This window comes from Cygnus olor, chromosome 1, assembly GCF_009769625.2.
Source record: "Cygnus olor isolate bCygOlo1 chromosome 1, bCygOlo1.pri.v2, whole genome shotgun sequence".
In the NCBI taxonomy this organism is placed as follows: domain Eukaryota; kingdom Metazoa; phylum Chordata; class Aves; order Anseriformes; family Anatidae; genus Cygnus; species Cygnus olor.
The window spans coordinates 199,885,388-199,912,758 of NC_049169.1; the positions used below are offsets into that span (position 1 = coordinate 199,885,388).

Here is a 27,371-nt window from a genome sequence, read left to right on the forward strand (position 1 = left end):
ACTGGGACGCCTCTCAAGGATGCTTACTCCTCAAGGCTGAGAAACACCTTAACAGCTGCAGATCTTTGGTAAGTGACCGATACTGTGCATAACTTGTATCACAGGGCATTAAGTTCTTGTATTGGTAAATTTGAATCTTTATTATTATCCTCTGTGCAGTAAGTAGTAAGTTGAACCTTGCCATTGGACTTTGTTAAGCCTCATTTTTACAGTATTTTATTTCAATAAACCATTTTTGCTACTAACTTTGGCAGTGATTCTTTAGACAGTTTAAATCTTATCCATGACACTCTGCACCAGCCAACCTGTACCTTCGCTCTGTTCTGAGGCACGGAGTCAAGAGGAGAGAGCTTCTGTCCCTATGTCCTATTACCTGTAGTGCTTAGGGAACAAACCACAGATACATATTTTTATACATATATATGTAGCTTAATATTTTGTGAGGTCCTAGGCCCTGCCATTGTATATTACCTGCCAGCTATTGCCAAAAAGACCCCTAATTAAATGAACCCATGCTGTGGTTAGGTCAGAAATATCTATGAATAAATTAGGGTTTTATGGAAAATCCCAAATCTATCACAACACTGAAATCCACCAGATCATGGCTCAGTCTTCTAAGAAATGGTGGAAGTCTGAGCTGAAATGGCAAATTATATTACACAAAAATATTTGCCATGCAAGAGCTTATTAAATCCTCCAGTGGCAGACTGTCAGATGAATTGACCTGATTTTCTGAGTCTTCTGTCTGATGACATTGTCCCATTGTACTCTTTTGAGCAGTTTGTTGTAAGAGTAAGCTGCATGCCAAAATCAGAAATACAGATTCCATGAAGATGTTAATAATTTGGTATCCTTTCAAATTAAGGACACGATGAATTTTCCTTGCTAATTGTTTTCATATTAAAAATGCCTTGTTATGGCCAAGAATTAGCACAAGTACGTTTGGGATAAGAGAATAAAAATAAGTCTTCATCTTGAAAGACATGTTTTGTGAGATCATAATAGTCTGACAAGATGCTTTGCCTTGTTTTCACTCTGGTGACTAGAAGGTTTCTTGCTCAACTCTATTTGCAAACAGCTGAAAGACTCTGCATATAAAGAGGATCATAGATGAGTATTTTGGGCTGGCAGCCCCGAACTTGTTAAGATCATGATATATTCCTCACGCAGCATGTGACAGTTTTCCCATCTTCATATGTGAATCTTCACGAGAGCTGAAAAGGTTATCTTGTATATGTTATGCAATTCCAAGGTAAAAAATAGAAAGTCGACAACAAAGATAGAAACTGATAAAAACATGAAATGTCTTTTGTTTTCCTAATGCACTGTGAGGATTACTATAGAAATTAATCAAGCAGGCAAAATTCACAGCTCTGAAAATAAATCCAGTGGTTATCAATTCTTGAAATATGAAACAGAGAAAAATAGTGTTTTTTTTTAAATGTAGACTCTCACTTCAGAAGTTATCTAAAGCCTGAGCTCTCAGAATGGATTACTTTACCTTAACACTGCTAAATGCATTGCACTTGGTTATATTATTTGCAAAGAACAAGACTATCTGGGTTTTGTGTTCTTTCTAATAATCCTCTTAGTGTTTTAGAAGTTCCTGTTTTGAGTCTTCTGCAAGCTGTTATCTGTAGTCTTCGTTGATGATTATGTTGTTGATATTTAAGCTACTTCCTTCAGTGTTCCTGCTGCTGCCTGTACAGTGAAGGCAGCAATGGAAATTTGCCTCTTCACTTCTTCCCAGGCTTCACGTTGATAGGGTTTGTTTTTAATGTCAAACATGGCATCATAGATCCCTGGGAATGATTCTCCTGCATACTTGTTATGGCTGCTTGGAGCGAAGATAACATGTCTGTAGGGAAGTTGAGGGGGAAAAAAAGCAAAACACAATAATATAGTGTATTAGGAAAATAAAATATTGTTTTCTATACAAATCTAAAATTTTTGACACTGAAGGGGTAAATAAATAGTATCATTGCAGCAATAGTGCCTATAGTCTGTTAAGCAAGAAAATAAAATGAGCTACATTATTCCATGTGAATACAAGAACTTTGTAGCTAAGACTTGAGATAGAGTTGCCTAAAGCATTCTTCTTTCCTTTTTTTTAGATGAAAGGGAAAGATTAAAAAATAATAATAAGCAAGCCAGCACCTTTTCTCACAGATGTACACAGTCTTTGACAGATACAGGCATGCTTTAAGGCTTTTGACTGTTCTCAACAGATTTTTAACCAGAAGTCATGAGAGATATAAGGACTGTAGATCTTACATTCTCTTTCTACACTTAATTTTTAGTGGAACTTTTTAGTAGAAAGATGACTGATCTGAATACAGAGTGGTAGGAATGACCAACAAGCTAGGCTTGACTCAACTATTCTGCCTCTCAAACAAGATTTATTTCTTGAACTGGAAGAGAGAACTAGTGAATTCACTTCACGGCTGTTGGAGTACTGCCCTCTACAGTGTATTTTCTAGCATGGCTGTTCTGCTATGGCAGGTCAAATTTTAGATGTTTCAGGTATACCCTATTTCACTTTGAATCCCAACTTCCTTTACCAGTGAAATGACTTGAACTGAGACAACAGATGAACTTTTTGATCTGTTTAGAAGCCCACTGAAATCAATGGAAATGGGTTTACTGATCAGAATAGGCTTAAAATAGTACTCCTACTCTGTACAGAGTATCTCACTGAAGTTTTCCCTAACGTTGTTTTTGCTTTTCAATCTTATTTGTCCTATTTAGTCTAATTTTACTACGTTGAATAAAACCATTACAATTCCATCTAGAGACCTATAAATCATAAAGGAATTTTCATACAGTTCTTCAGCCATAATGTAAAAAATAAGCCTTTCTTACCTATAAAATGGCCTTCCAGGTAATCCAAGTGGATCAATGAAAGCCCTTTCTAGAAACATGAGCTGATCATTTAATGATCTGACAGCAAGTAGGCTAAAAGCAAAACAAGAGAAGAACACGTTAGCTACAGAGTGTTTGGCCCACTTTCCTTCTGTGCCATAAAGGATACAGCTGTGGATTTATGAAGGACAGTACATCTACAACGCTGAATTTCAAGTGTAGCCCACAGCAGACAGAGCATGACAGCTAACCTGCACAAGAGAATTATGCTGCTCTATACTGTGAGACAGCCTGGCTTATAACATGAAAGTCTCTTAAAGCTTTTCGTAAAGGCCAAGAAATACGGTAAAAGAAGAAAGCCTTTCAGGTATTTTCTCTCATGCTGCACTTTATTCCTGTACTTCCTTTTCATTAGGATGCTTGGACAAACCATTCTCTTCTTTTGTACAAAACCCCATTTTCTACAAAGCCAGCGAGCAGCAAATTACTTCAATTAAATCACATTTATTTCTATATGTAAAACTACAACATCTGAGAAACAGGAAACTTGTGATGTTAGAATCATCTTTTGAGTCATCCAAGAACTGTGTTTGCCTGATAGCAGATTGTAAATTCCCTTCAGCAGAGACCATCTGTTTCTGTGTGCTTTGAATAGCTCTGGGCATACTACTGATGCTTAATACAAGAACTGTGAAGAAGAATATACTGACTATACGTGGGTTTGGTAGTTTACATCTGAAGTAACTTACTGTAGACTTGCATAAGACACAGTGTGGCCAGCAGGGCTAGGGAAGTGATTGTCCCCCTGTACTCGGCTCTGGTGAGGCCGCACCTCGAGTACTGTGTTCAGTTTTGGGCCCCTCGCTACAAGAAGGACATGGAGGTGCTCAAGAGAGTCCAGAGAAGGGCAACGAAGCTGGTGAGGGGTCTGGAGAACAAGTCTTACGAGGAGCGGCTGAGGGAGCTGGGGTTGTTCAGCCTGGAGAAGAGGAGGCTCAGGGGCAACCTTATCGCTCTCTACAGGTACCTTAAAGGAGGCTGTAGCGAGGTGGGGGTTGGTCTATTCTCCCACGTGCCTGGTGACAGGACGAGGGGGAATGGGCTCAAGTTGCGCCAGGGGAGGTTTAGGTTGGCTATTAGGAAGAACTTCTTTACTGAAAGGGTTGTTAGGCATTGGAATGGGTTGCCCAGGGAAGTGGTTGAGTCACCATCCCTGGAGGTCTTTAAAAGACGTTTAGATGTAGAGCTCAGTGATATGGTTTAGTGGAGGACTTGTTAGTGTTAGGTCAGAGGTTGGACTGGGTGATCTTGGAGGTCTCTTCCAACCTAGATGATTCTGTGAAAAGCACTCACCAAGAAAAAGTGGTAAAATTTATATCACTGTAAGTCTGGAGTAATTCTACTACTGTGAATGAAAATGCTTCAAGTTTACATGGGTGTAAATGGAAACTGAATCAGGTTAGCTGAATTAATGCTTAGCTTTAGGCCCTCCATCAATGAAATTATTTTGAACTGAACTTTATCAACTGCTAATGTGCTGTAGAATTCTGCAGGACATGTTATTTTCCACACTGGATCACAAAGGTTAACAGTAAAGTGTTTTCTTATATGTATTTTGAAACTTCTACTATGTTTATTGATACACTTTTGTGATTCAGAAAAACAAATTGAAATTTACATGGTAAATAAGTATGTAAGCTGTGATAACTGACAGAAGTTACAAAATCACAATAAAACAGAAAAGATCTGACATAGTAGGGACAGAAGTTATGATTTGTAAATGGAGCATAAAACAGGAAACTAATTGTGTTCTAACTTAAAAGACAATTTTTCTGCTCATCCAAATTAGTGTTTTTCTAGTAACACGATGAAGTGTAAATGCTCTAGAAAAAATATAAAGCTCACATAAATATCATATGTACCATATGCCGTAAATGTAGTATTTTGCATATGAGATAATTGTTAATTTACTTATCTTGAAAGTTGCTGCCATTAAAAGGATGGCTTTTATTCTCATTTTGTCGTCCATAAGGGCATGCATACAGCTAAATTAGATTCTTCCCAATAAATGCAACGTACACATATGTATATACAGAAGGAAGCATAGTTTCTAATTCTGGGTGTGGCCTACAAAGAATTAATTAATTCAAGTGCAAATTATGGCATAGGTGCTATACAGAATTTTTGGAAAACCTGTCAAAAAGCTTGCCATGACTACAAGCATGGTACAGATGTTTGTTTTTTTTCATTAAGTAGTATCAGTAACTTGAAAACTAGAGTGCTGGCAAATGAAGACTACAAGTCATCATTAGTTATTTAATGATAATCCAGTGACACAGTCCCAGGATGTGTCTGTACTTGGAGGAAGTGACACACCTGAGCTGGCTCTGCTCATGCTAACCAATAGTCTTGTCACATCCTGGTGCTGCTCCTGAGCAGAATTGACACTCATTAGCTTGGACACTTTTCAAAGCTAAAATAGCTAGATTCCCAGGCTCTGCAGTGCCTCTGATGTTTACTAGTTCAACAGTTCTATAGTTTGTTTCCTAGAGTAACGAGATCCTTAAAGACAAGAATCCATAAGGACTTCAAGGTTATTCAGGGGACTAAATGCAAGTGAAGACAATGCCCTCTGAGCCCAGAGGACTACATAGATTTGGCTGGAAGAAAAAACTTACTTATTGATATCTATGTGCTGCAGTCTGTCATGAAAGTTAGAAGCCACTTCTGTAAAATTCTTCACAGCTGAAAACAGAGCATCTGGTGGGAGCAAAAAGGAAGCACTTAACTTTAAATTCTGAACGAACCATTCAACAAATCAAATTCTTCAAATTAAAACTGCTTATCTTTCACTGTGATTGTGATCTGATCATTTTCACTGAACAAAAGTCAAGTAACCCCATATTCCTACATTAAAAACTATGTAATTCTGTGTGAAAACTTGCCTTGGAGACAATAGAAATCAGTATTTTTGTGAACATTGTTTAATATTTGATACTTGAAGAATGTACAGAAGTACCAAAAACTAGAGCATGGATTGCCAGAACCAGACTGTTCAGGTAGCTGTGCAGTTTTATAGAGCCCAACAACCTGTGCTTTACTGCTATGTCCTGCCATACAAAAGGAGTTTTGAGTGAGTGTGAGGGAAGGAGGGAGGGAGAGAGAGAAAGAAAGCGAGCGTGCATAGGCACATCTACCATATGTCGTTAGCAGTCCAATCCTAAACAGAACAGTGTATAATGTTGCCCATAAAATGAATGCTTCTCAGCCAGCAGATGCATTGTGAATCTCTCCTACCTGAAACAAAATTCCATGTGCCAGCACAAGATCCCTACCGTAGCATGGGGATGAACCACTCCTGCCTGAACAAACCCTCAAACTACTCATGATGCTTAAAGTTGCCATCATGTGCCCATAAACTCAGGTAACAGAGGTTCTGACTGGATATAAGGAGAAACTTTTTCACCCTAAGCACATGTAAGCACTGCTGTCCAGGGAGGTTGTGCAGTCTCTGTCCTTAGAGGTCTTCAAAACCAGACAGGACAAAGCTCTGAGCAACCTAGTCTGATCCCAGAGCTGACCCTGCCTTGGACAGGTTGACCTAGAGACCTCCTGAGACCCCTTCTAATCACAAGTATCCTACGATCACCATTGAACACAGAATTGTTCAGCACTATAAGCCACAAAGCAGTATTTTTGTAGGGACCACGACAAAGGTATCTTGCCAGCAACACTGATGAACCATGCACAGGTAAAAGAACGTGATGGGAACTGTTAGCTCTACATGGTAGGGCAATGGCACACTATTGGAAAAAACAGTCACATTTCAAATTATTTTAGGGTGTGGCTCTTGTATTATTTACCATTTGTACGTCACAAGGCAAATACCAAGTCCTGACCAAGGCTTATACATTAAGATAGGGCACTGCTAGCACTAACAGAGGAATGTGATTACAGACTGTACGTACCAAAGGATACGTTGTATGTTGCCAGTTGCTCTTCATGATTTCTTGACATATTATAGATGATATGAGCATAGTTGCTCACAGCTGATGCGTAATCTCTGCAGTCAAAAGGAAGCACAACAGAGTTGGCCAACTCAAACACCAGCCCTCCCCGTACCTGAGCTACTGTCAGATGATTCTTGAAAGTGGGATCATAAAACCTCTCCACAATTTCATAGGTCTCATAGACACTGTGGTAAACTGGATAGCTGCTATACTTTTCTACACTCTGAAACAAACAAAACCAAACAAAACCATTAATTTCTGACAGTGGTGGATACTTTAGGTTTGCTTGAAACCTTCGCTGTGGGATTCAAGGCACTGTAAAGTTAAATGTTCAGGTCACATGAATCACAGAATCATTAGGGTTGGAATCCTCTGTAGCCACTACATACAATCAAATGAGAAGAACTGTTTAGTGGTGGCTCTCCTAGACATCAACCTATGATGAGATGGTCACTCAGAGACACTAACCAGGTATAGGTCCTTAAGAAGGTAGCTAATAACAGACACATAACTGTTAGTAGGCTAAATTAAGTTAAGGTTGCCGTTCCTCTCATTGCTTGGATCTCAACTGCCATTTCTGTTTATGTCTTTGGCTATGTCTTTTCAGAGGAAAAGATCACATTTAATAGATAGTTCCTTGAATGTTTCTCAGTTGGTCTCATTTTACAGCATGCTCCAGAGTCAAACTTATACTCTTCACAAAACATGAACCATTTTTGAATTTAAAGCTTTGTAAGCCATCCCAATTCATTCACAAGTCATCAGAAGCCACTCATGCCTTCATCAGCCATAGGGAATTCTGAGCACATCCAATTACTCTAAACAAAGGTCTCCTTCTGCTCTTGTCTGATTGACACCGAGCTGACCATTCCTATTTATTAAATATTTGTGTTGTAGTAGCACAGAGTTCTAGTAATGAACACACTAATGAACACTCTGACACACTAAGCTGACTCCAAAAAGCTGACAGACTGAATGGCTCAATTACACAGTTGATATTATTCAGGCAGTTACATGGGAGATGTAATTACAAAGACACAGACTTACCCAGTTTTTACTGTAACGTGCTCTGCCTGAAGCGATGCCAAGACGTTGAAAAAAGACTTCAAAGTCATTGCCAGAACCCAATTTATTTATTCTTTTAACAAGAAAGAGGAAAACGCCTTGAGTGACAATACCCAAAATACATTTTTTAGTTTGTTCCTAAGTACTGTGATAGCTATTTATTCTCCAGTCACAGTCACTACACAGTCTTTCCCTAGCACGCTCCTTCTGTCAATACACTGTGAATTGCCTGGACTCCAGCATTGCACGTACCTCCTACCAACAACTGTATTCTCACAGGGGCAGAGTCATTGGAGAGAAATCAAACACTCAAGGGGAGAATTTAACTCACTGTCTTTAATCATTGAGAAGAAAGACCCAATGAACTCCTGTTAAACTTCCACTACCGCAGGCTCTAAGCTCAGAGAAAACAGAACAGTACCAGCACAACCCCATACACGAGATTCAGTAAAGGAACCCTGATAATTTTGAAGGAGAGTGTCGTTAAGAACCTGCCTGGTATATTCCTCAGCCAAACTCAGAGGCCTCCCAGGAGACTGGAAACAAGTGCAAGGGTAGGTCTGTGTTACCATCTTGTACTTCTGCCACTGGCTTGTGCACACCACCCTTACTTGTCTAAATCTCTATAAACTAAATCAACATTTTACTTTTCATACACGAAGACTCTTGTTCGTGCTACAACAGCAAGTTCACAAAAATGTTGTACAACACTGTACGAGCTGCAATCAACAAAATTCTGAAATCTATACCAGCTGAAAATACTTTCTTACAAGTGCTCAGTTTTTCAAGTGTATATATATTTTTAAAAACCCACACTTTACAATAAGTTTCAGCAAAGTTTTGATTTTCTTTTGTCACTGACCTGGGAACCTCTTTATATTCTCTTGATGGATTTTTTTTATACCAGCTCTCATAGAGAGATTTTCCTTCAAACCCCTCATCAGGACTTGGTATCTAGAAAACATGCATTGTAAAAGAAGACGAAGGGTACAATTTTAAATGTTACCAATCAACAAAACTACAACCTGCCATCACTTGGCTATGGCCTAGGGAAATGAGTAAGTAACACTCTTAAGTCCCTCAGCCCTTCTGCATTTTCACTTTAACCTTTTATATGAATAGCATTTTTCAAAGGAATATTTATTTGCTAAAAATAGGCAACTTTTTAGATGGAAAAAAGAACAGAAGAAAAGCAAAACATTTCAAATCAATATTTACACTCTGGTATTTCTTTATGAGATTTTCAGTCATATAATCTAAATATTCAACATAAAAATCATTAAAAAAACTTCCTGTTTCAGTTTGGCAGGAAATTTCAAACAATTCTGTCTTGGGTTAACTCAAAATTGCTTCATCCTTGTTTTAGCTCACAAAAATTATTTCCATGGATGCAGTAGTGACCTTAGAAGGACAAAGCGTACAGTAGAAGGTGCTTCTATCATCATAGGTGCTACAGAGTTATACAAGTCATCATCATTATCAAGATCATTCCTATTGCTATTTTCAGAGTACTTCACAGATTATTGAGCAAAATAAACACTGTGTATTTATCTTTTTTATTGATTGGAAGTTAAGGTTTTATTGTCTTTATTAAGAATTGTCAATAACTATATTTAATTTTTTATGTGTTTCTAAGAATTTCTCAAAAATAACAGTCAAAATAAAGCATATTGGGCTATCTGGTCACAGAGCTGATTGTTTACAGAACAGCGTTAATGCTTTTTGCTACAGATTCATTTTGGATGGGGTTACACAGGACCTCCTTCCTGATTAGCATTCCCTTCAAACATCAGCTACCCAGCGAGTGTAATAACACGCATTCATCAGCCTTTGTTGCTGTTTCCCAGCTCTGGGAAGGTTATGCAACCATGTTTACTGGTATTTAGGTCAACATTTTAATGATAGCTCTTGGTGTCCAAACTGAGACTCTAATGACCTGATTTTCTGACAGTTCTGAACACCCGCATTTAGCACAAGTTACCATGGGAACTGCAGGTGATCAGCTCTTCTGCAGTTCTAGACAGAAATGGGCATCTAATTTTAACAGTTAAATTTTATTTGTTGTCTTGCAATTGCCAGAAAATTATTATACTGAGTTACTACCCTTCCCTTACTTTTATTGCAGACTAATGTCAGCTCCCAAGAGATAACAAAGTATTGACCTTGGAAAAGGCAAATGGGTTAAGCCGACACAGCAGATGACGACAGATGCAGTAAATTCACAGAATACATATAGCAGTTAAATGCATATTACATGTATATATATAAAACACACAGAAGATGAAATAAATGCTCATGCTTTGATGCAGCTGAACAGAAAAGAAACAAATAAAAAGCCCTTAGTATCAGCCTCTAAGACCCACTCTCAAAGCAAGGAACATCTTACGTATAAGATGGAGATGCTACTTCCCGAGAAAGGTCCCCACCTTTTAATTTTATGAACCACATAAATATGTGTGAGAGCATCATGGGCAGAGCCAATGTGTACCTAACAGGATCCAGGGAAGATGAGCACATTGACCCAACCTGTCACATCATGTTACAAACAACACTTTAGCAACCCTAACGTCTTCCCCTGCCTAAAGGGAGACAGACAGACTCTTCCACTACCAGGGGAACCTGAGCTGTTGGACTGGGCAGCCACATTTGTGCTTGTCCTTGTTCCCTGGCTCATGGAATTTCTTTATTTCTCTGTTCTCAGAAGGAGAACTTTCACAGGAAGAGAGAAAAAATCATGAATAGCCAATAATTTAAAGGTATACATTTGAAATCCCTTTGCCACTCCTGGGAAAAAAGCTGTTGACTTAAAGAGTGTGACTGCAGTTAGAAAAGAAAGCAACACCTGACATCATATTTTATGCACAGAGCCCCAGCCAGTGAGTGAGTACTGAACATTCTGGCTAAAAAATTCAAGCAATATTACCTCTTTGGTCACACTGTACACTAGTCTGTACATCAGTGGCGTGCAATCCACTCTTAGTGTGTAGTTTCCTGAAAAATAGGAAAAATTATTTGTACGAAGAAGCAAGTTCAACTCAGCTGAAGCTTTGTGCCATTATTTGTTATTAAGAAAGGGACTAGAGAGTTACACACGCTACAAGGAACAAGCTGATTCTCCCTGCATAAGGGTTCTCCTCCTGTGATCTAGTTAATGCATTTGTATTAATTAGGATGAATTACAGCCCACCTTTTGAAGCAACTCTCAGAGCTTTTCCTATGTCCCTATGTTGATTACATACATTATGAGAGCGGATGCAGACTCAAGAGTTGCTATAAAACTGCTGACAGAGGCACAACACTTGTCCCTCCCCATGATTTCCCAACTAGTTCAGCTGCTGTAAAGAACATCTTCCCTGAAGCAACAGGAATACCTGAAGGATACCTTATGATTCTGGGACAGTTTCTTTCGTTATCTACTCCTGGACTAAGGCAACAACATTATCATGTTGGAGCTTTCAAAGATCTCCAAGTTAAACTGCCTCCTGGTCACCTGTATATACCATCACCACTAGAAAACACATATCGAAACAATATACCTTCAATAGAGGAATCTGCATTGATATAAGCTACTCCGCGTGCTTGCAATAGTTTGGCATTTTCCTATGAGGAGGAAAAGAGAAAGAAAATGTTGATGAACTTTTTCTCCCAGAACGATTTTCCCACCCCCAGAACTAACAGCTGTTTCTGGGAAAGACATCATATAACCTACTGCAATGAGCCCTGGTAGTTCCTAAGTGCAACAAAGAGAGAGCAAGGGAAAGAGGGAGTGCTGCTTTCTGGCACAGATTTCTCAAAGATCTGCCACTGTGAAAATCTCTCTTTTAACGCTGTCAGTTTACCTCAGCCCATTCTGTCGATCCTAACAAGCCAAATTCCTCTGCATCCCAGCTTGCAAATATCACTGTTCTCCTTGGCCTCCATCCTGCAATAAAAGACCATGAAAAGTGTGTTACAGAAATAAAGACAGCTTGTGTCACTTGGGGTGTGTGTGTGTGTCATCTTTCATCCCGATTTGTGGAAAAACAGGTGTGTTTAAGGAACTTTAAAAACTTCCTTACTGATCTAATAATGCCTTGCTAATTTTTTTTAGCAATCTATTGCTTCAATATGATGATAAAAATGTATCCTTGCTCTTCTCTCAACAAAAATTTCTAAAATTTAACTCTGAACAAGAAAAAAGAATGTGCATGCGCATAAATGCTTGAAAGAAAGTTTTTCTTTTTGCTCAATTCAACTTAGTGCACATTTTAAAATGATGTCTACTTTTTCAGAAAAGTGTGTTTAGCAAATTTTCATATCTATTACTGAATTTCTTTGACCTGTTTCCCAAATACCAGATTTCAATACCTACAGAATTCCTTGTAACCTTCAAAGCAAAGATCTTTCTCTTGAAGTTCTGCATTTAAACCCAGGGCAAATGGCACAGGCTCTATTGCCTTGCCTCTGTGTCTCTGCCCAAAGTTTGAGGCTACTAGAACCTTTCAGTCTTTGCTACCTTTCAACTTTTTTTTTTTTTAATTTATTTTCAACTTGCATTCTAAGGAGAGTTTCCCTTGATTCCCCTGACATACAATAACTTCAAGGGAATGGGAAGAAAACTGAATACTAATAGGTTTTAAGCACAGTGGGTAGGCAAAGAAAGTTCCTATAGCACAGTATTTGAGTTGTGTCAAAGCTTATTTCCATGGGATGTCAGGGAGGGTAACAGCATTTGCTCTGACAACAGCAGAAATTTGGTACAGTTGACATTCTTTTCCTATTGTAATGTAACTATGCTTGAGGTATTTTTAACCATTACTTCCTATACTATGCTTGCACAGCTCATTCTTTGCATTGCACAGACTTTATTCATTCTTGAGTCTTTCTCCAAACTAGAGTCAAGCGATGAGAAGACTCCCGATGCTGCCCTGCTGAAGTTGTTGGTAAGACCACCATGGTATCAGTTTTGTAGGACCACTGAAACATCCGGTATGATCAGCATCAAATACACAGCAATCACTTGTATCTGAACGTCTCATTTATTTTATTCTCACATCTTCCACTCTGTGTTTTGTTTTCTTTCAGATGTATTTTCTCTTGAGTAGAAATAATTCAGAAATACTGATGGGTTGTAACTGGAACTAGTTAACAGCTGCAGAGCAGTGTGCTTATCTGAGAGATCAGAGAGATACACATTTACTTTTAAGCACATGCTGCAATCCCAGCCATATCAATGGGCACTGTTGACAGCCGTGGTTTTAGTGTGCTTTCGTCTTTCATTACATTTACCTTCCTTTTTCAGTTTTCCAAAGCTCCTCACAATCTCATGAACCACAGCTGCTCCACTCTGAGGATCAATACCACCAAACACCCACGAGTCACGGTGGCCTCCTAGGATAACGTATCTGTCTAGAGAAATACGGAAGTCTACTTAGAAAAAAAAAATCCATAGTGCTGTTAGTTGGAAGTAATTTTTAGTTTTCCATGTAAATGTGTAAGCATCAGGTAACAAAGCTTACTAGTTTATCATACATTTAATGGAAAAGCAAAAGACATTTTAAATCTCCAAAGACATTTTTCTGCATTTTCAGCAAGTGTTAAAAAAACTTGTCAAGCACAGTAATTCAATCCCATATACATAAAATCTCCTAAATTCCACAATGCTACTTCTACTATTAGAAATATTGTGGCTTTCCTCTGAAGACAGAACCGTTTTTTCACATTTTACAATACTGTGTTTCATGGTGAAGTTGACCAACTAATCATTTTTGTACAGCATGGCAACTCACAACATTAAAGTGTGTATTTCTCCGGGTATATATATTACCAATCACAAAAAGGAATGCCTACAATCATGATGGAAATGTGATTAATATGATCTAAGTCAGACTAGATCTACGTGATACCACAATATGGTTAACAATTTTGTTTCAGGCAACAGAGAAGTGCTGCAGTTACAGATGAAATGCTATTAACATTCTAGGGATGTCTATATATCTGTTATTTTATAGTGTAAAGATCTCACTGGCTACAGGAGACTGTAAGACAGGCAATAAATTAATAGTGGTGGAAATGATGTGTTCAGATGGAATGCAAAATCTTTCCGGACTTGTACTATTATACCCCATTTCCATTTGTTTTTGAACTCATATGATTGATAATACTGTTTCTCCATCAGTAGGGAAAAATATCCACTTAAGAATATTCTTTCAGTTGCAAAATTACCTGCCTGAAGCAAAATTTTTCTGTCTAGCGTATGACTTCCCCTTGAAAAATCAGCATGTATAGTGAAAGTGCTGACATACTCCAAGACATAGGAAATCTGCTGCAGTAAATATTTCAACACAAAGGATCACACGGTCCAATATTTCAGAGAAAATTATCTTCCTCATTTCCCCTAATGCTGAAGTGTGGGTAGAAGTCATTGCACACTCACATTACACTGAAGACAAACGATTTTACCTGGTTCCACTGTGCCTCTGATGGTACCAATCACATTGTAAATCCTTGTTACTTTGTTGTTGCTATGAATGTGCATTTTCACCTTTCTAGTGCATTGGAAGAAAATCCAAACAGAATATCCATCAGATTAGATATTAAAACATCAACACCTTTAAAAACTGTACAATATAAAGTGTAATGAAAGGATTTCAGCTAAATTTACCCACTGTTAAACCAAAGTCAATCTGAAAATATTTCAGTGTAATTTTTTTTTTCAGATTTATACTTGTGCTATTGAGAACAAACAGCATTTGGCTCTTGAAATGTGTGATGTCAGTAGGATTTATATGGATAACGATTTCAAGAGGTCCAAATTCTTTTTTCTTTTTATTTTTGGCTAGGAGCTAGTTCTTAAATTTGATAGAGTGAAAGAAAAATGAAAACCATATAATATTAAAAAGGTAAATAGCTGAATCGAATCTAGAGGTTGGTATAAATCAGAACCAACTCCAACACAGTCAATGTGATCATACTGATGTGACACCTCAGACACCACAAAAATCAGACAGCCTGAGCTGTGTCAGAGACTTTGTTTATCCACAACACAGTTGAAGGTGCAACAACTCATCCTCAAGGGTTGCCTTTTTTTAATTTTTTTTTTCAGGAAGAATTTTTCACATGGTTTGACTAAGACAGAGAGAAAAGGTCAAATGTTTCATATTGAAGTCAACAAAACAGTGCAGCCAATAGTGAAATACCTGGACTTAATCCTAAACTGTAATTACTAAATCAGTTTAAATACAAATCTAAAGCAATAAAAATGACATTGCACTTAAAGCATTTCTTTCTGGAAAACTCAGCATGTAGTTTATAATGTTTTAGATACGGCAATGGGTAAAATCAAAAGCTGGACCCGCATGAATTTAAAAGACACAAATTCAGTTCTCTAAAAACTAACCATTCAAATTAAATAGTTTGTTTGAAAAGCCAGATGTTTTCCAAGTGAACCTGGCTCAAGATTAGCTTGAAACTAAAGCAATTCGGTCATATCCACCCAATTAGATGAAAATCTGCTGCAGCTTTGCACTGAGAGCATTTCATCCCAGAAAATGGTCAGAATCAAAGGAATGATGCAAATAACCCCAACTATTCTACTTTTCATCAAATTCTCTACCTGTATTTCTCTGATCTCTCAGTTCCTTATGAAACAAAACTGACCTTGTAGAATAATTTGATGTGAAACCAGGACCAACGTTGTAAGACACATTCAAATTTCCTTTCCAGCTACTATGTGGTGGTGCAGATCCTCCCATATTCCTATTATGAAAAAAAAAAAAAAGAGTATTAGTTATAGTCATCTTACAAGAACACCAAAGACAAATGAGGAACCAGGAACCACATTTTGCTAATTTTGTTAAGTCCCATACAAATGTAGACCACAGTGATGGGTCACTGTCTTAAACATTTTGTACTATAAGCTTTCACAGGGATTAATCTGTATTTTTAGCTACATTAATATTAGTAAATAACATAGAGGAATTCTCCTGCACATTGAGGTCAGCTTGGAACGGTCTATAGCTATCCTGGAAAGGTTTTTGCAAGGGTTTTGCAAGCAAACTGCCTCTTGAAAACAGCCCATGGATCTTTCTACTGTCTTGAACTGCATTTACAGTTTATTCAGGAGTGAGTTATTTGGGCCATTCTAACAGTTTAACAGGACAGGCAGCTGTCTTTCAGTGCCTGCCTCTAGACATTCTTTAGTATGTTACCATAGACAGAGTTGATGTGATTTAAGATGTCTAAAATTGAAGAAATATAATGAGTTCAAGTCATCTTTTCTTGTTCCAAGGTGAATATACAAGGACGACGCTGCACCTGCTAACTCAATTGTATCTTAGTTTTTTCAATTTATTTGGTTTGGTAAGATAATTATGAATTTTAATACCATCCTCTGGAAAGCTGGGAGCCTGTCTTCATGTCACCTGCATACTTAGTATATAAAGTAGTGAAACATATATGTCTGCTAAATCTCCTGTGACACTCCCTTTTTTCCAGTATTGTTATATTGGTTTGCTAGCATCATTTCATATTTATGCAACATAATACAAAAGATGAAAGAAAGCTTCATAGAACTGACAACAAAGTGCAGATAATGTCCCATAAAAGATGCATGGTAAGAATCTACCTGGATAAATGAATGATTTTATTTTTGGTCTTTTTCACAAGGCAGGTACCATGGCAGCTCCACAAATCCTTGCCTTTACTCAAACTGAGAGTTATATTATAACTTCAGTATGCTTGATTGCTAATTGTTATAACTGCAGTTCATACTTGATGTGTTACAAAGGACCCTTTCTAAATCCCTTTGCACGTATCTGATATACAGTAATAGGTAACAGAACGTCCACTTGCTACACAGAACCTAAGTACAAACATACTGTTTCAACAACTATACTAGAAGCGAAGTGAAAAAGTCTTTTCCCTTTCTTTTCAAATACTCTTAACACTTTCACTAAACAGTCTGTTTAAAATTCCTCATGTCTCCCAAATACTTACCGCAGTAATGACTCAGCATCATAATAGCCAATGGGATGAACTGGAATTTTTGGGAGACCTACACCACTGGCTTTGTCTAATCGGTAGGTGTATTCTGAAAGCAGAAGACAGGTATTTCCATGTTTATAACTTCCAGAAGGTGGCTGTACAATTTACAGCACAGTCTTAACATAAGAGTCAGGGATAATCATTTCAATTCACTAGAAGTTGGGCTGACATTTCCTCAGTGACTTCCTTCTTTATGCTTCATCAACACATTTTCAGAGACACAATAAAAAAAAATCTCCCACAGCATCTACAATTATGTATTCAGAACGGCCTGGAAATTTTAAAATTATTTCTTAGTTAGTGGGGTTTTTTTTTTGCACTGAAATGGTTTTGGATAGAAGTCTTTCTCTCCATTGAAGGAACTTCAGAAAAAGCCAGAGAGAAACTACAAGAACAAAAAGGGACCCCATATCCTGATGCTTGGAACACTGAGCTGGGAACTAAAGCATTTTCTAGAGAGATGTAGACATAATTTTATATACTAGGCTACTAGTATTCTGTTTTGCTGATTTTTGTGAACAAAATGAGATCCGGGTTTTGTTTGGACACAGCTAAAATACAAATGATGTTTTTTTTCTACAAACCAGGATATTAGTTTTCACAGTGTACAACCATTGACGTTTAGAAACCATTTCTCTAGCAGGTATAGAAAAGAATGGAGTTTCCTCATACTCCCTACAGCACTGTACTCCCCTCCCTATACCCTACAGCATTCACAGGAACCCTTATTGAGGGGGCAGACAGGGATTCATCTGTAAGATCACCAACTCTAGCTTTTTTCTTTGCAACTGTACAGAAAACAGATGAATTTCTAGTGCCACAATAACTTCCAGCACCAGTTTAGAAAGTACTTGATGGTCCAGGGTACAGATATCTCACCTTTCGCAGGATAGCCTGGTGTCAGAGGGTCCCCAGCTCCATTCAGGTTTAACACATTTCCACGCTGGGCTCCGCCGCCTGGAAGGTTCCAGCCGTTTGGATAGGGATCTACTCCTGGGGCACAGTAGTCAGCAGGGTCTGAATACAGAATAACTCCCTTGGCACCTGCCAATTCAGCATTCCTCACCTGCAAAGCACATCTCTGGTTCCTATCCAGACCTTTACAGTTTGACACAAATGTTCAAGGGGCAAAAGAAAGTATTAAAAATTACAGTGATTATAGCTCAAGGCCTTTTACACAGCTTGGGCTAAGTAAAGGTCCCATAATTGTCTCATATCATAAAATTTCCTGAAAATACATATACAGATATGTATTATTATTGTACATATATAGATATCAGGTATCAACTCTTTTGTGTCAATGAGGGCAATTCACTTCCAAACCAAAGAACAACTGCCCCTCCCTCTAGATACTAGTAACTCTGATGTGTTTGTATTTCATTTTAATAAATGATTCATAGACAGTGATACCTTCTTTAGTCTCTTCAATTCAGATAGTATCTTGAAGAGTGGTAACCTTTAAAAATTTAGCGAAATTATTACCTGATCCAGAGTAAGAGTCAAATGTCACTTTTCACTGGTGAAAATGGCATATATGTAAAGCAGTAAGTTATCCACTTAAAGCTTGCAGAAGATCAGTCAACAGTGTTCATTAAGATTTGGCATTCCAATGAAGAGATTCAGTGTTTGACACTGAAGTAATCAAGAAATTCAAAATATAGCCCTGCCCAAGTTATGGTCAAATTATTTTTCATACAAGAGCCAAATACGCTTACAATAGACTGTCTCTTTACAACCCTTTTCAGGAAATAACTTGAGTGTGCACCTGAAGTATGCACGTGGTTATGTCCTTTCCTGTCAGGCCGTGGAAATCTGCAGAAAATTGTAATTTAAAAATGTTCAAGTGATAGGGACATGGAATTAATGAATACAGAATTTAAAATAACCTCCATGTAGATCTGCCTCTGCCTAGTGTACAGAAACCACTATCAACAACCACAACACAGATATCTTAAAGTATATCTGAACCAATACGAAAGAACAGTTTAGTTCACAGAGTGTATAACGCAGGCTTATTAGTTACATTTTGGAAAAAAATATAGTATGCAGATAATTACTAAAATATTTAACATTTTCCAACTTAATTACATTTATCTTTAGATGTATTATATACACATCAAATAAGTATTTTGTATTTCCTAATGAAGAATCAACTTTGAATGCACCTCTATGGAAAACTCAGTTGCACTAAAGGCTCCAGAAGACCTAAGCAACGAGTTCCAGTCTCTTGAAATCAACCAAAGGACAGCACAAGTAACATTCTTACATAGAGCCATTACCTTATTTCCTCTGAAGATCTTCCCATATCTGGCAATAACAATCTTTCCTGTACAGTTAATTCCCATTTCACGTTCTAGCTTAAAGAAGTCCTCTGTGCGGCCGTAATTCACGTAGACTAAGTCACCCTGATAGAAAGGGGCAGAATTTGAAACAAGAATGTCAATGAACGTATCAGGAAGGTGTGATCTAGGAAGAGAATAAGCTGGGAACAATGGGCTCCACAACAGGCTCTTGCATGAATTCTTCTTTGATCCTAAGACAATTAGACAGGTAAGTGACGCCTAATAGACTCATACCATCAAAAGCTGTGTGACCTCAGCCTCTACGGAGAATATAATATATGACTGAATCAGAAACTGAGATTAAATGCTCAGAGGATGGCCCTTACTTCTCTTCATAGTCTGTTTAAGCTGTAAGCAGTCTTGGACAGCCAGAGGTATTTTGGATCCAGACATCACAGTAAATAGTAATTGCATCCTATGCACTAGAATCACACACCAACTATTGTATAACATGTTTGAAACACAGTCACGAATACTTTATTCATGTGTAACGTATTTATTTTGATTGTCAGTCACCTGGAACTTCTACTGTATTGTTTAATCTCTGTCAATTTCTGAAACTACATTCAAAGGTACTTATTTGGAGATTCTGTCATTCTTTGATACATTGCACAGTAGATCAGGCTTCCCTAAAGAAATTCATTTAACATTTCTGAAAATTCTTCATCTTTAACTTTCATTAAAAGGACTAAGAACTACACCAATGGTATCAATGTCTCAACGGAGCACTGCAACAATTTAATTTCCTAGTAATGTGATAAAATCCCTCAAGTTTGTAGAGCCTCCCCTTAAAAATATTACAAAATACAAGCTATGAGTATGTAGTGTGGACTCATGAAATGCCTTGTCTGGTCTCTTTCAGCTTAGTTAGAGGTCTCAAGCACACATCTTATCTGTGATCATCGTTACCTAGATGGGGGTACTTCTGCAGTCACTTAAAAAGGAAGGAAGGAAGAGAAACTCATACTGCTGTTTAAGAATGTGACTTCACCACTTTGTATGTTTTTTGCTAAAAAAATCTATTAAAAGACACTTCTGCTCAAAGTTTTTTTTTTCTTTTCCTCTGACTGTTTATTGGGATCTAATAGAAATACATCACACAGCACAAAAATGCATTATGACAATTTGTATCTGAGACCAGGATATATTCCATCTACCATTTACTGAGAATCAGAAATGAGTAGCAGCTATTTCTACATCTCTGCAGGGTCTCACTCTAAGTGGCAAGTAGCTACTATCCTACTGTGGCAGTATTTAACCTTCAAAACACAGTCACTACCACTTATTTTTAAAGAGCAACTGCAGGAAACTGTAATGGTGCCCAATGGTATTTCCTCAACTCCCTGATTAGAGCACTCGCTCAGAAAATACGAGAGCTGAGCTCCTGGTCTCTCAGTATGAAGAACTTTGATCCATTTCTCCCACTTTCCAGGAAAGTGTCCTACTCATAAGACCGCAGTTACCCTGGCACGCAGGTACTGTACAGCCTTCTCCCTTCATTGAATTTGGACCTTTATGCAGGAATTGTTTGCAAAATTTGTGAGCACAAAGAAAACCTAAGACTGATGAATGCACTTGGCAAGTTCCAAATCTCTCTCTCCACAGCTTAGATCTGTTTAATAGAATGGCTTTTGACAAAGTACAGAAACAGATCCGGGAAAACTCAGAAGAGCCCCAAACCCATGGAGCATTCCCACTGCTGAGCTATGTACATGCTCCCTCCTATGCTATTCGCAGTATAGATGCAGACAAGTGCTCACCAAAGAACATTATTGCTAACTGCACTAGCTAGGTACCTGGAGCTTTTGTCAAAGTACTACGCATTAAGGGAAACATAAGCAATGTATTCTGAAAAGATAATCTGTCTTTTAGGTATTGTTTCTTTCAGAAGCAATGTTCTCACATTTAATTAAAATAAAATCATTTTCCAAAGAAGGAAGCTGCAGCTTTTTAAACTTGTTTTTACTATTTCTCATATCACATCAATTACCGTAGCTCTCAAGAAACCAAATAAAGCAGTGAAGTTATTCTGTCTTTTTTTGGGGTATTATGTTAAGATACAAAGTCAGAATCCATGAATTTGACCTTATATTACGTTCCAAAATTCCCACAGCAATTCTTGAAATGCTCAAAGCTCTCATATCCTAAGGGAGAGTCTATCCGTCTGGTTCTCCAGCTTCCTTTGAGTATCTGAGGCAAACGAATCCAGGATATCTTTTGTCTTCTGGACTTGCACAGCTTATTAACAAACTTCAGAAAGTATAAGAATTTAATACTGGGCTGTATGATGACTAAAGGCATTGCTATCAGGTTTCAAAGTCACATCCAACTTTATAGCAGAGCTTGGACCAGATGATCTCCAGAGGGCCCTGCCAACCTACATTATCCTATGTATAGGCAGGAAAGATACTGCAAACAAAAAATAATTTCTATTCTTATAAATTACTAATTGAATCCACTAATGTTCATAGGATAGAAAAATCCTGTTACACAGGCCAGCTATATAAAAGAAAGCTCGTCAGCTGGTACCATCTGTACAAGATAGAAAGGATTAGTGTTAAGCTCAGATCACAGTAACAACTATTTCCACCAGCTAGAAGTGCTAGCAAAGGCCATTTTCAAGCTCACCGTAAACTTGCACAGTTATACCTGTGTGTGAGCCTTTGGAAAGCAGGATTTTGAAAATCATTTTTTTCATCTGGCTACATAAATATAAGAGTCCTATTTGTTCACCAAAATGGAAAACAATGGTGTGTATTCACAGAATAATCAGGAAAACCTTAAAGCAGCTGTCAACTTTAAAGATTTCTTTCCACATTTTTTCAGAACAAGGCAGAACAGTCCAATTTTAACTCCAACTAGAGAAAAAAAAATCATAGACATCAGAGCTAGCTCATCTTTCCCAACGGTGATATGTCAGGTTCTGAACAAATAAAGCCTAAGATCCAGGAATTTCAGATTACTCTACTCCATTCAATGCTACTCTACACTATGTTACAGTATTCCATCTTTGTCTATTTCCATTTCCTATTTCTGTTATCTCTGTTTCTTTTACTATGTTATTTTACCTCAGGCACTCCTTGGGCTGAAAATGCACTGTAGGGTGGCACCACATCTGTAACAGTCTCATACCCTGGCGGAGGAGGCTCTGATAATGATGTGTTGAAAATCTATTGGGAAAGAAGAAACAAAAATGTAAAACAGTCAACATGAAAAAGAAGTACTGTCTACATAGGCACATTTCACAGACATTTACAATTTAAAGGACACTAGTTTTATAACTCAGAATGAGGTGTGACCAAAACTTTAACAAGCACTGGGCATCACTTTCCATATGCAGGTTCAACGTGTGATCTCACAAATCCCATCTCCACTCTTTGCAGATAATCTCATTTAAATGAACACAGGTTACTCTAAAGTGGTCTCAATATAGCACGTAACAGAAGGTTAGATCATAACAATAAAAAAAATCGTGCATTCTGCTCATCCCCAGAGCTTCTATGAACACTAGAGCTGCTCTGTAATGAACTGATTTTATTTCTGTCAGTCTCAAGGCATAAACTCTATAATCTTCAAGAAACTGAATCTAGCACAATCATCAATACTGTATAATGAATCAATACAAATAACGATGCTGACCATGGTCGATTTCCTCTTTCTTAATAAAAGAACAATTTTAAAACAATTGAATTACATAAAGTAATTCTAATAAATAATTCTCCTTTCATCCATGTATGTCAGTATGCTGCATGAAGTAGGATAATTATTAGTATTCTTAGCATACAGCTGAAGAAATAAAGATACAAATTTAGGGAAAAAAAATAAATAAACCGTAACCACTGATTTCTGTGAGCTTTTGATCAGGTGCAATACCATGAACAGAGCAGAGGATGGCTTTCCCTCCCAGTCTTCCCAGGTATAGGAAGGTGTTTTTTCCCCTGGTTGCAAAAACACATGTTTTCTGTACCTCATTTCCATACTCATCAATTACTGAGATGTAGTTGGGCTTAGTTTCATCAGGGTAAGAGAGCAAGACATCGTAATGAACCAACTGAACAGAATCCAAACCAAACGCCTTCCACTCAGCTTGGACTTGCTGTGCCAGATGCAGATTCTCCTTTGTTCCTGCGAGGTGAGGAAGCTGTGTAAAATTGCTAGAGAAAAAGAAGCAATTGGTCAGGATCAGGCGTCGCAGAATGTAATCAAAACCCTTTTTAGCCTAGCTGGAAAGAAACCCCCAGATAAGACCATACCGAAACTAAATTAAGACCCAGACTCTTCTGAATTTATGTATCTATTTATCTTACACATAACTTGAGGCAAAGGGTTTCAGTTTGTCACAGGTGTTTACATCTTGCTAGCAGTGTGGCTTAGCGAGAATGGCATAATGACATCAGCTGTGGGGTCTTGTCCTTGGTTTATTCCTTGTCTTCTGGGCAACCCTGGGCCAAACACTTCTGTGCAGAAGGAGACTGACCTTCCTTGTGAAGCGATAAAAGAATCAAGTATAATTACCTCCAGGTATTCAATTTAGAAATGTGCGTAATTACTCTGATCCCTGCATTTAATTAGCTGGATATTCTCCTTCGATTCCACTATTTTAATTAATTTTGGCATAAATACTGATTTATCTAAAAGTTCACTCTGAGCGTGTCTTGTTGGCAAATAAGAGTTCACAGTGGCTTACAAACAAGGAACAGAAAAACTCAGCACCTTGTGACTTCAGAGACATCCGGATTCAGTAACAGTGAAAGATACCATGAGTGGTGAGCAATCCACTACATGAAAAAAGAAAATTTGCTCAGATCACTGAGCAGGCCCAGTGGTGAACTGAGCTGAAGAATTTCCCAGCTGAATGAGGTTTGTCATCGTGTTCTCATCCTGTCATATGACCATGCCACCAACATGACACAGAAGCACGTGTCACACCAGCTGCTGTTGATGAAGGAAACAGGTTCTTGGATAAGAAAGAGGTATAAGGTTGGGAAAAATTTTCCTTCTTGCGTTCCAGTGAGCATTACTAAAACCAGCAAATAAAGCATTTACTTCAAAAGAACTATACACTATGCTATATATACTATGCTTTTTGTACCAAATGCTGCCATGTTCTTCTGATAATGTCAACAGCTCGTATCAACACTATACTAGAGAAGTCCCTGGTACTCTGAAGGCACCGTTTTCTGGATAACATACTGAACCAACACCATGGTTATTTTTAAAGAGCCAATGGCTGTTTTCTTTAAGACTATTTAAGTCTCAGGTTTTTATTACAATTTGAGTTATGCAATAACATTCTCCTGTATTATATTCCCATTTAACTGAATATTGTGTTTTTCTTCATTTCCTGTTCTAAGCTGTTGACTGCCTGCACGGGTAGTTCTGAGTAGTGACAAAGGATCTGCTGTATTTCACCACAGAACTGGCTGCATGTCAGCAAATGCAATACAATGTTTACTGTTAGCATAGAGACAGGGAGCTTTGAGGGCAGAAAGTTCCTTTTACAGAGTTCTTTAGCAACAGTTGACATTGTAGAAGCCAAAACACAGGTTGACAACTGAAAAAAATCTTAAGTATTTGGTGTTCAATGTTTGTATAGTCCAGTACGTGTCTATTATGTAGTAAAGAGAATGTACTTTCCAGCTAACTTATTTGCAAAAGTTTGTGGCAAGTGCACTTAAAATGAAATGTGTGGGGTTGCCACAATCTATAAACGGAAAATGTTTTTTTCTAGTAATTTGGTTTTGCAGAAAGAAAGAACTCTGCTATTTAACCAGGCTGGGAATAAACAGCACACCCAGTTCTATTGTCTACACCTAAAACCATTCATTTTAACAAATGCTTCAGTCCCCTAATAGACAATCTGTTTACAAGATCCCTACAATAAACCAATAATAGTGTACCAACTTCCTTGTAAAGCTTCCTAACTACATAAATTAAGAAATTAATTACAGTAATTAAACTACTGCATATTTTTAAAAGATCTGTATTGCCATCTTTCATTATTTGAATTTTCAGGAACAAATGAACAGCTTTGCTCTTAAGATGTAATAAAAGAAACAGAGCAGTGTTAAAATCACCTAATTTAATTACTAGAAGATAGATGAGATTAATAAATTATTGGGGAAAACATGGTCTTAAAAAGACCCTACAGCTTAAAAGGTGTTTGTTTTATTATCAACAGCTTAATGTACTTAGATGACTAACCTGTATCTACTATGAATGTTCTAGCTATTCACCGTGCAGAGGGTGAAAGCTTGGAAACCTATCTTGCTTCATGAAAATGAATACATGGTCAGAATGATGATTGATAATTAGATTAACATATAAATTTGGTCAGAAAGTCAGAAGGGAGAATAACAATAAGGTATGAAGTTCTAATCTGTAGGAAGAACTGCAAACTCAAATACTTGTATGATTTTCTTCTATGTTGATGTGGCCCACTATTTTCCATTGAATCTCTCCCAACTTAAGTTTAGTCATACAGCCTAATTCAAAATAAACATTTTTTCCATAAAAAACAATGTGAGGTAAACATTACTGTAGGCTGAAACAGGCCACACGTAAGAGAAGGGGTCAACCTCTACATCACTGTACAAGCATTCACCAAAGGCTGAACAAGAACTTGGCCATTTTTAATTACTTTAAGTATTGAGATTACTGACAACAACTCAGGTGTTCTCAACACAAATAAGACTGGAAGAAGCTGAGATGGACTGCACTCAGCTCACTGGAAAACATGATTAAACCTATGGCCAAAAAACCTGTACACCATGCTCTGTCTGGTGATATCCATGAGCTGGTTCCTGCTTGTTTTTTTCTTTTTACCGATAAGCCTACACACTGCTTACAAAAGAAACTGCTTGATGTTTTCAGCCTTCATTTCAGCCATAAATGCCGCCTTCACCTCCCCATGAGGACTCGAAGATGTCTTCTCTTCTACAGGTTTTGCAAACCAGCCTACACAACACAGCAAAATACAACAGTAAAAACACCAGAGCAATATCCTCATGACACACATAATTTTTCTTCAGTATCACCACAAGTATTTCACTGCATATTTTACAGCTGTTTTTTATCATAGCACAGTCAAGCAGCCACAACCTGGTAATGTCAGTGGCAGTCCCACACCACAGTGAGACAATGTATTACCTAGGCACATATTGAGGGGAATAAAATACTGTATTATATCTATTCATCACAGTCATTTTACTGTAGATGCTGAGGAATCCTATCTATCTTCCTTGAGCACCAGAACATCATGCTGTCAGTCACCTCTGAAAGGCAGCAGCTTTACAAAAACACACAGAAACAGAGACCCTTTGTGAGGAACAGATGTCCTGTAACTACTTTTTCATTCTCTGGCTCTTTTTCTGGAATCGTTCCCTTACTGTAGCGGCGTTATCAGAGTAAGTGATGAGAGAAACACCTGTCTAGGAAGTTTTTGACATCTGTTTTTAAGCTGGGGACTGTACGTGTTCAGTGCAAACGCAGCAGCCATTACACAGGTGGCACATCGGGGACACGGCGGGGAGCAGAGCAGAGCAGGCAACAGGCTGGCACCACTCAGTCAGGACGTTTCCACCAACCCCAACTACAACTAACCCCACGCTACAAAAACCATTTCTCTTGCCTAACTACCGTATTTAAAATGAAATTATACAATAACTAGCCAAAAAGGCACTCTGGACGGAAGACAGCCGCTCCTGCTGGGCAGATGGCGGCTCGGCCGGCTACGGATTCACCTCGGGCACGGAGCCCCCGGGCTCTGGAAGCCCTCCCAAACCTTCCCCCCCATCCGGCCGCTCCTCAGCCCGGCACCGAGCCCTCTCCCCCGGCTGGAAGCTCCGCGGACGGCCGGGAGAGCCTCCCGACCCGCGGCGGGTGAGTCCGCACTGTACCGATGAGGAACCCGAGGAGGAAGAGCCCCACCGCTGCTCCCAGGGTGGCAGCCCAGAAGCGGCCGCTGGCTGCCCTGGGACCGGGGGGCTCCGAGAGGGTGCCGAGGGCCGTCCACATCGCTCCGGAGCCGCTCCCCGCCTCGCCCCGCAGCGGCCGCCCCGCCGGCCGA

General features: G+C 38.4%; 1 protein-coding gene across 3 annotated transcripts; it reads right to left on the reverse strand.

Moving 5' to 3' along the window:
• Positions 1-238: 238 nt before the first annotated feature.
• LOC121063644 (putative N-acetylated-alpha-linked acidic dipeptidase) lies at positions 239-27,371 on the reverse strand. Of its 3 annotated transcripts, none has more exons than XM_040544277.1 (19): positions 27,202-27,371; positions 26,152-26,260; positions 23,271-23,457; positions 22,372-22,473; positions 19,241-19,366; positions 17,841-18,027; positions 16,914-17,007; positions 15,576-15,674; positions 14,379-14,464; positions 13,206-13,325; positions 11,777-11,859; positions 11,474-11,537; positions 10,861-10,928; positions 8,800-8,891; positions 7,920-8,010; positions 6,831-7,095; positions 5,541-5,622; positions 2,863-2,955; positions 239-1,858 (listed from the first exon to the last, which is right to left on the reverse strand). In XM_040544277.1, the coding sequence occupies exons 1-19, from the start codon at positions 27,317-27,319 to the stop codon at positions 1,669-1,671; spliced, it is 2,256 nt and encodes a 751-aa protein (XP_040400211.1). In that variant the 5' UTR covers positions 27,320-27,371; the 3' UTR covers positions 239-1,668. The 3 variants fall into 3 exon arrangements, 2 of the variants coding, with proteins under 2 accessions (XP_040400211.1, XP_040400212.1); XR_005816120.1 differs by having other exon boundaries at positions 1,731-1,858; positions 6,985-7,095; positions 27,202-27,366; XM_040544278.1 differs by lacking the exons at positions 7,920-8,010; positions 8,800-8,891 and having other exon boundaries at positions 27,202-27,366.

Coding starts and splice junctions, on each gene's coding strand:
- LOC121063644 (XM_040544277.1), bottom strand. CDS start 27,319: ATGTGGACGGCCCTCGGCACCCTCTCGGAGCCCCCCGGTCCCAGGGCA. Junction 17,008..17,840: donor ACCAGGCTATCCTGCGAAAG/GTGAGATATCTG, acceptor TTCTGCTTTCAG/AATACACCTACCGATTAGAC. Junction 11,860..13,205: donor TGGAAAACTGAAAAAGGAAG/GTAAATGTAATG, acceptor CTTTTATTGCAG/GATGGAGGCCAAGGAGAACA.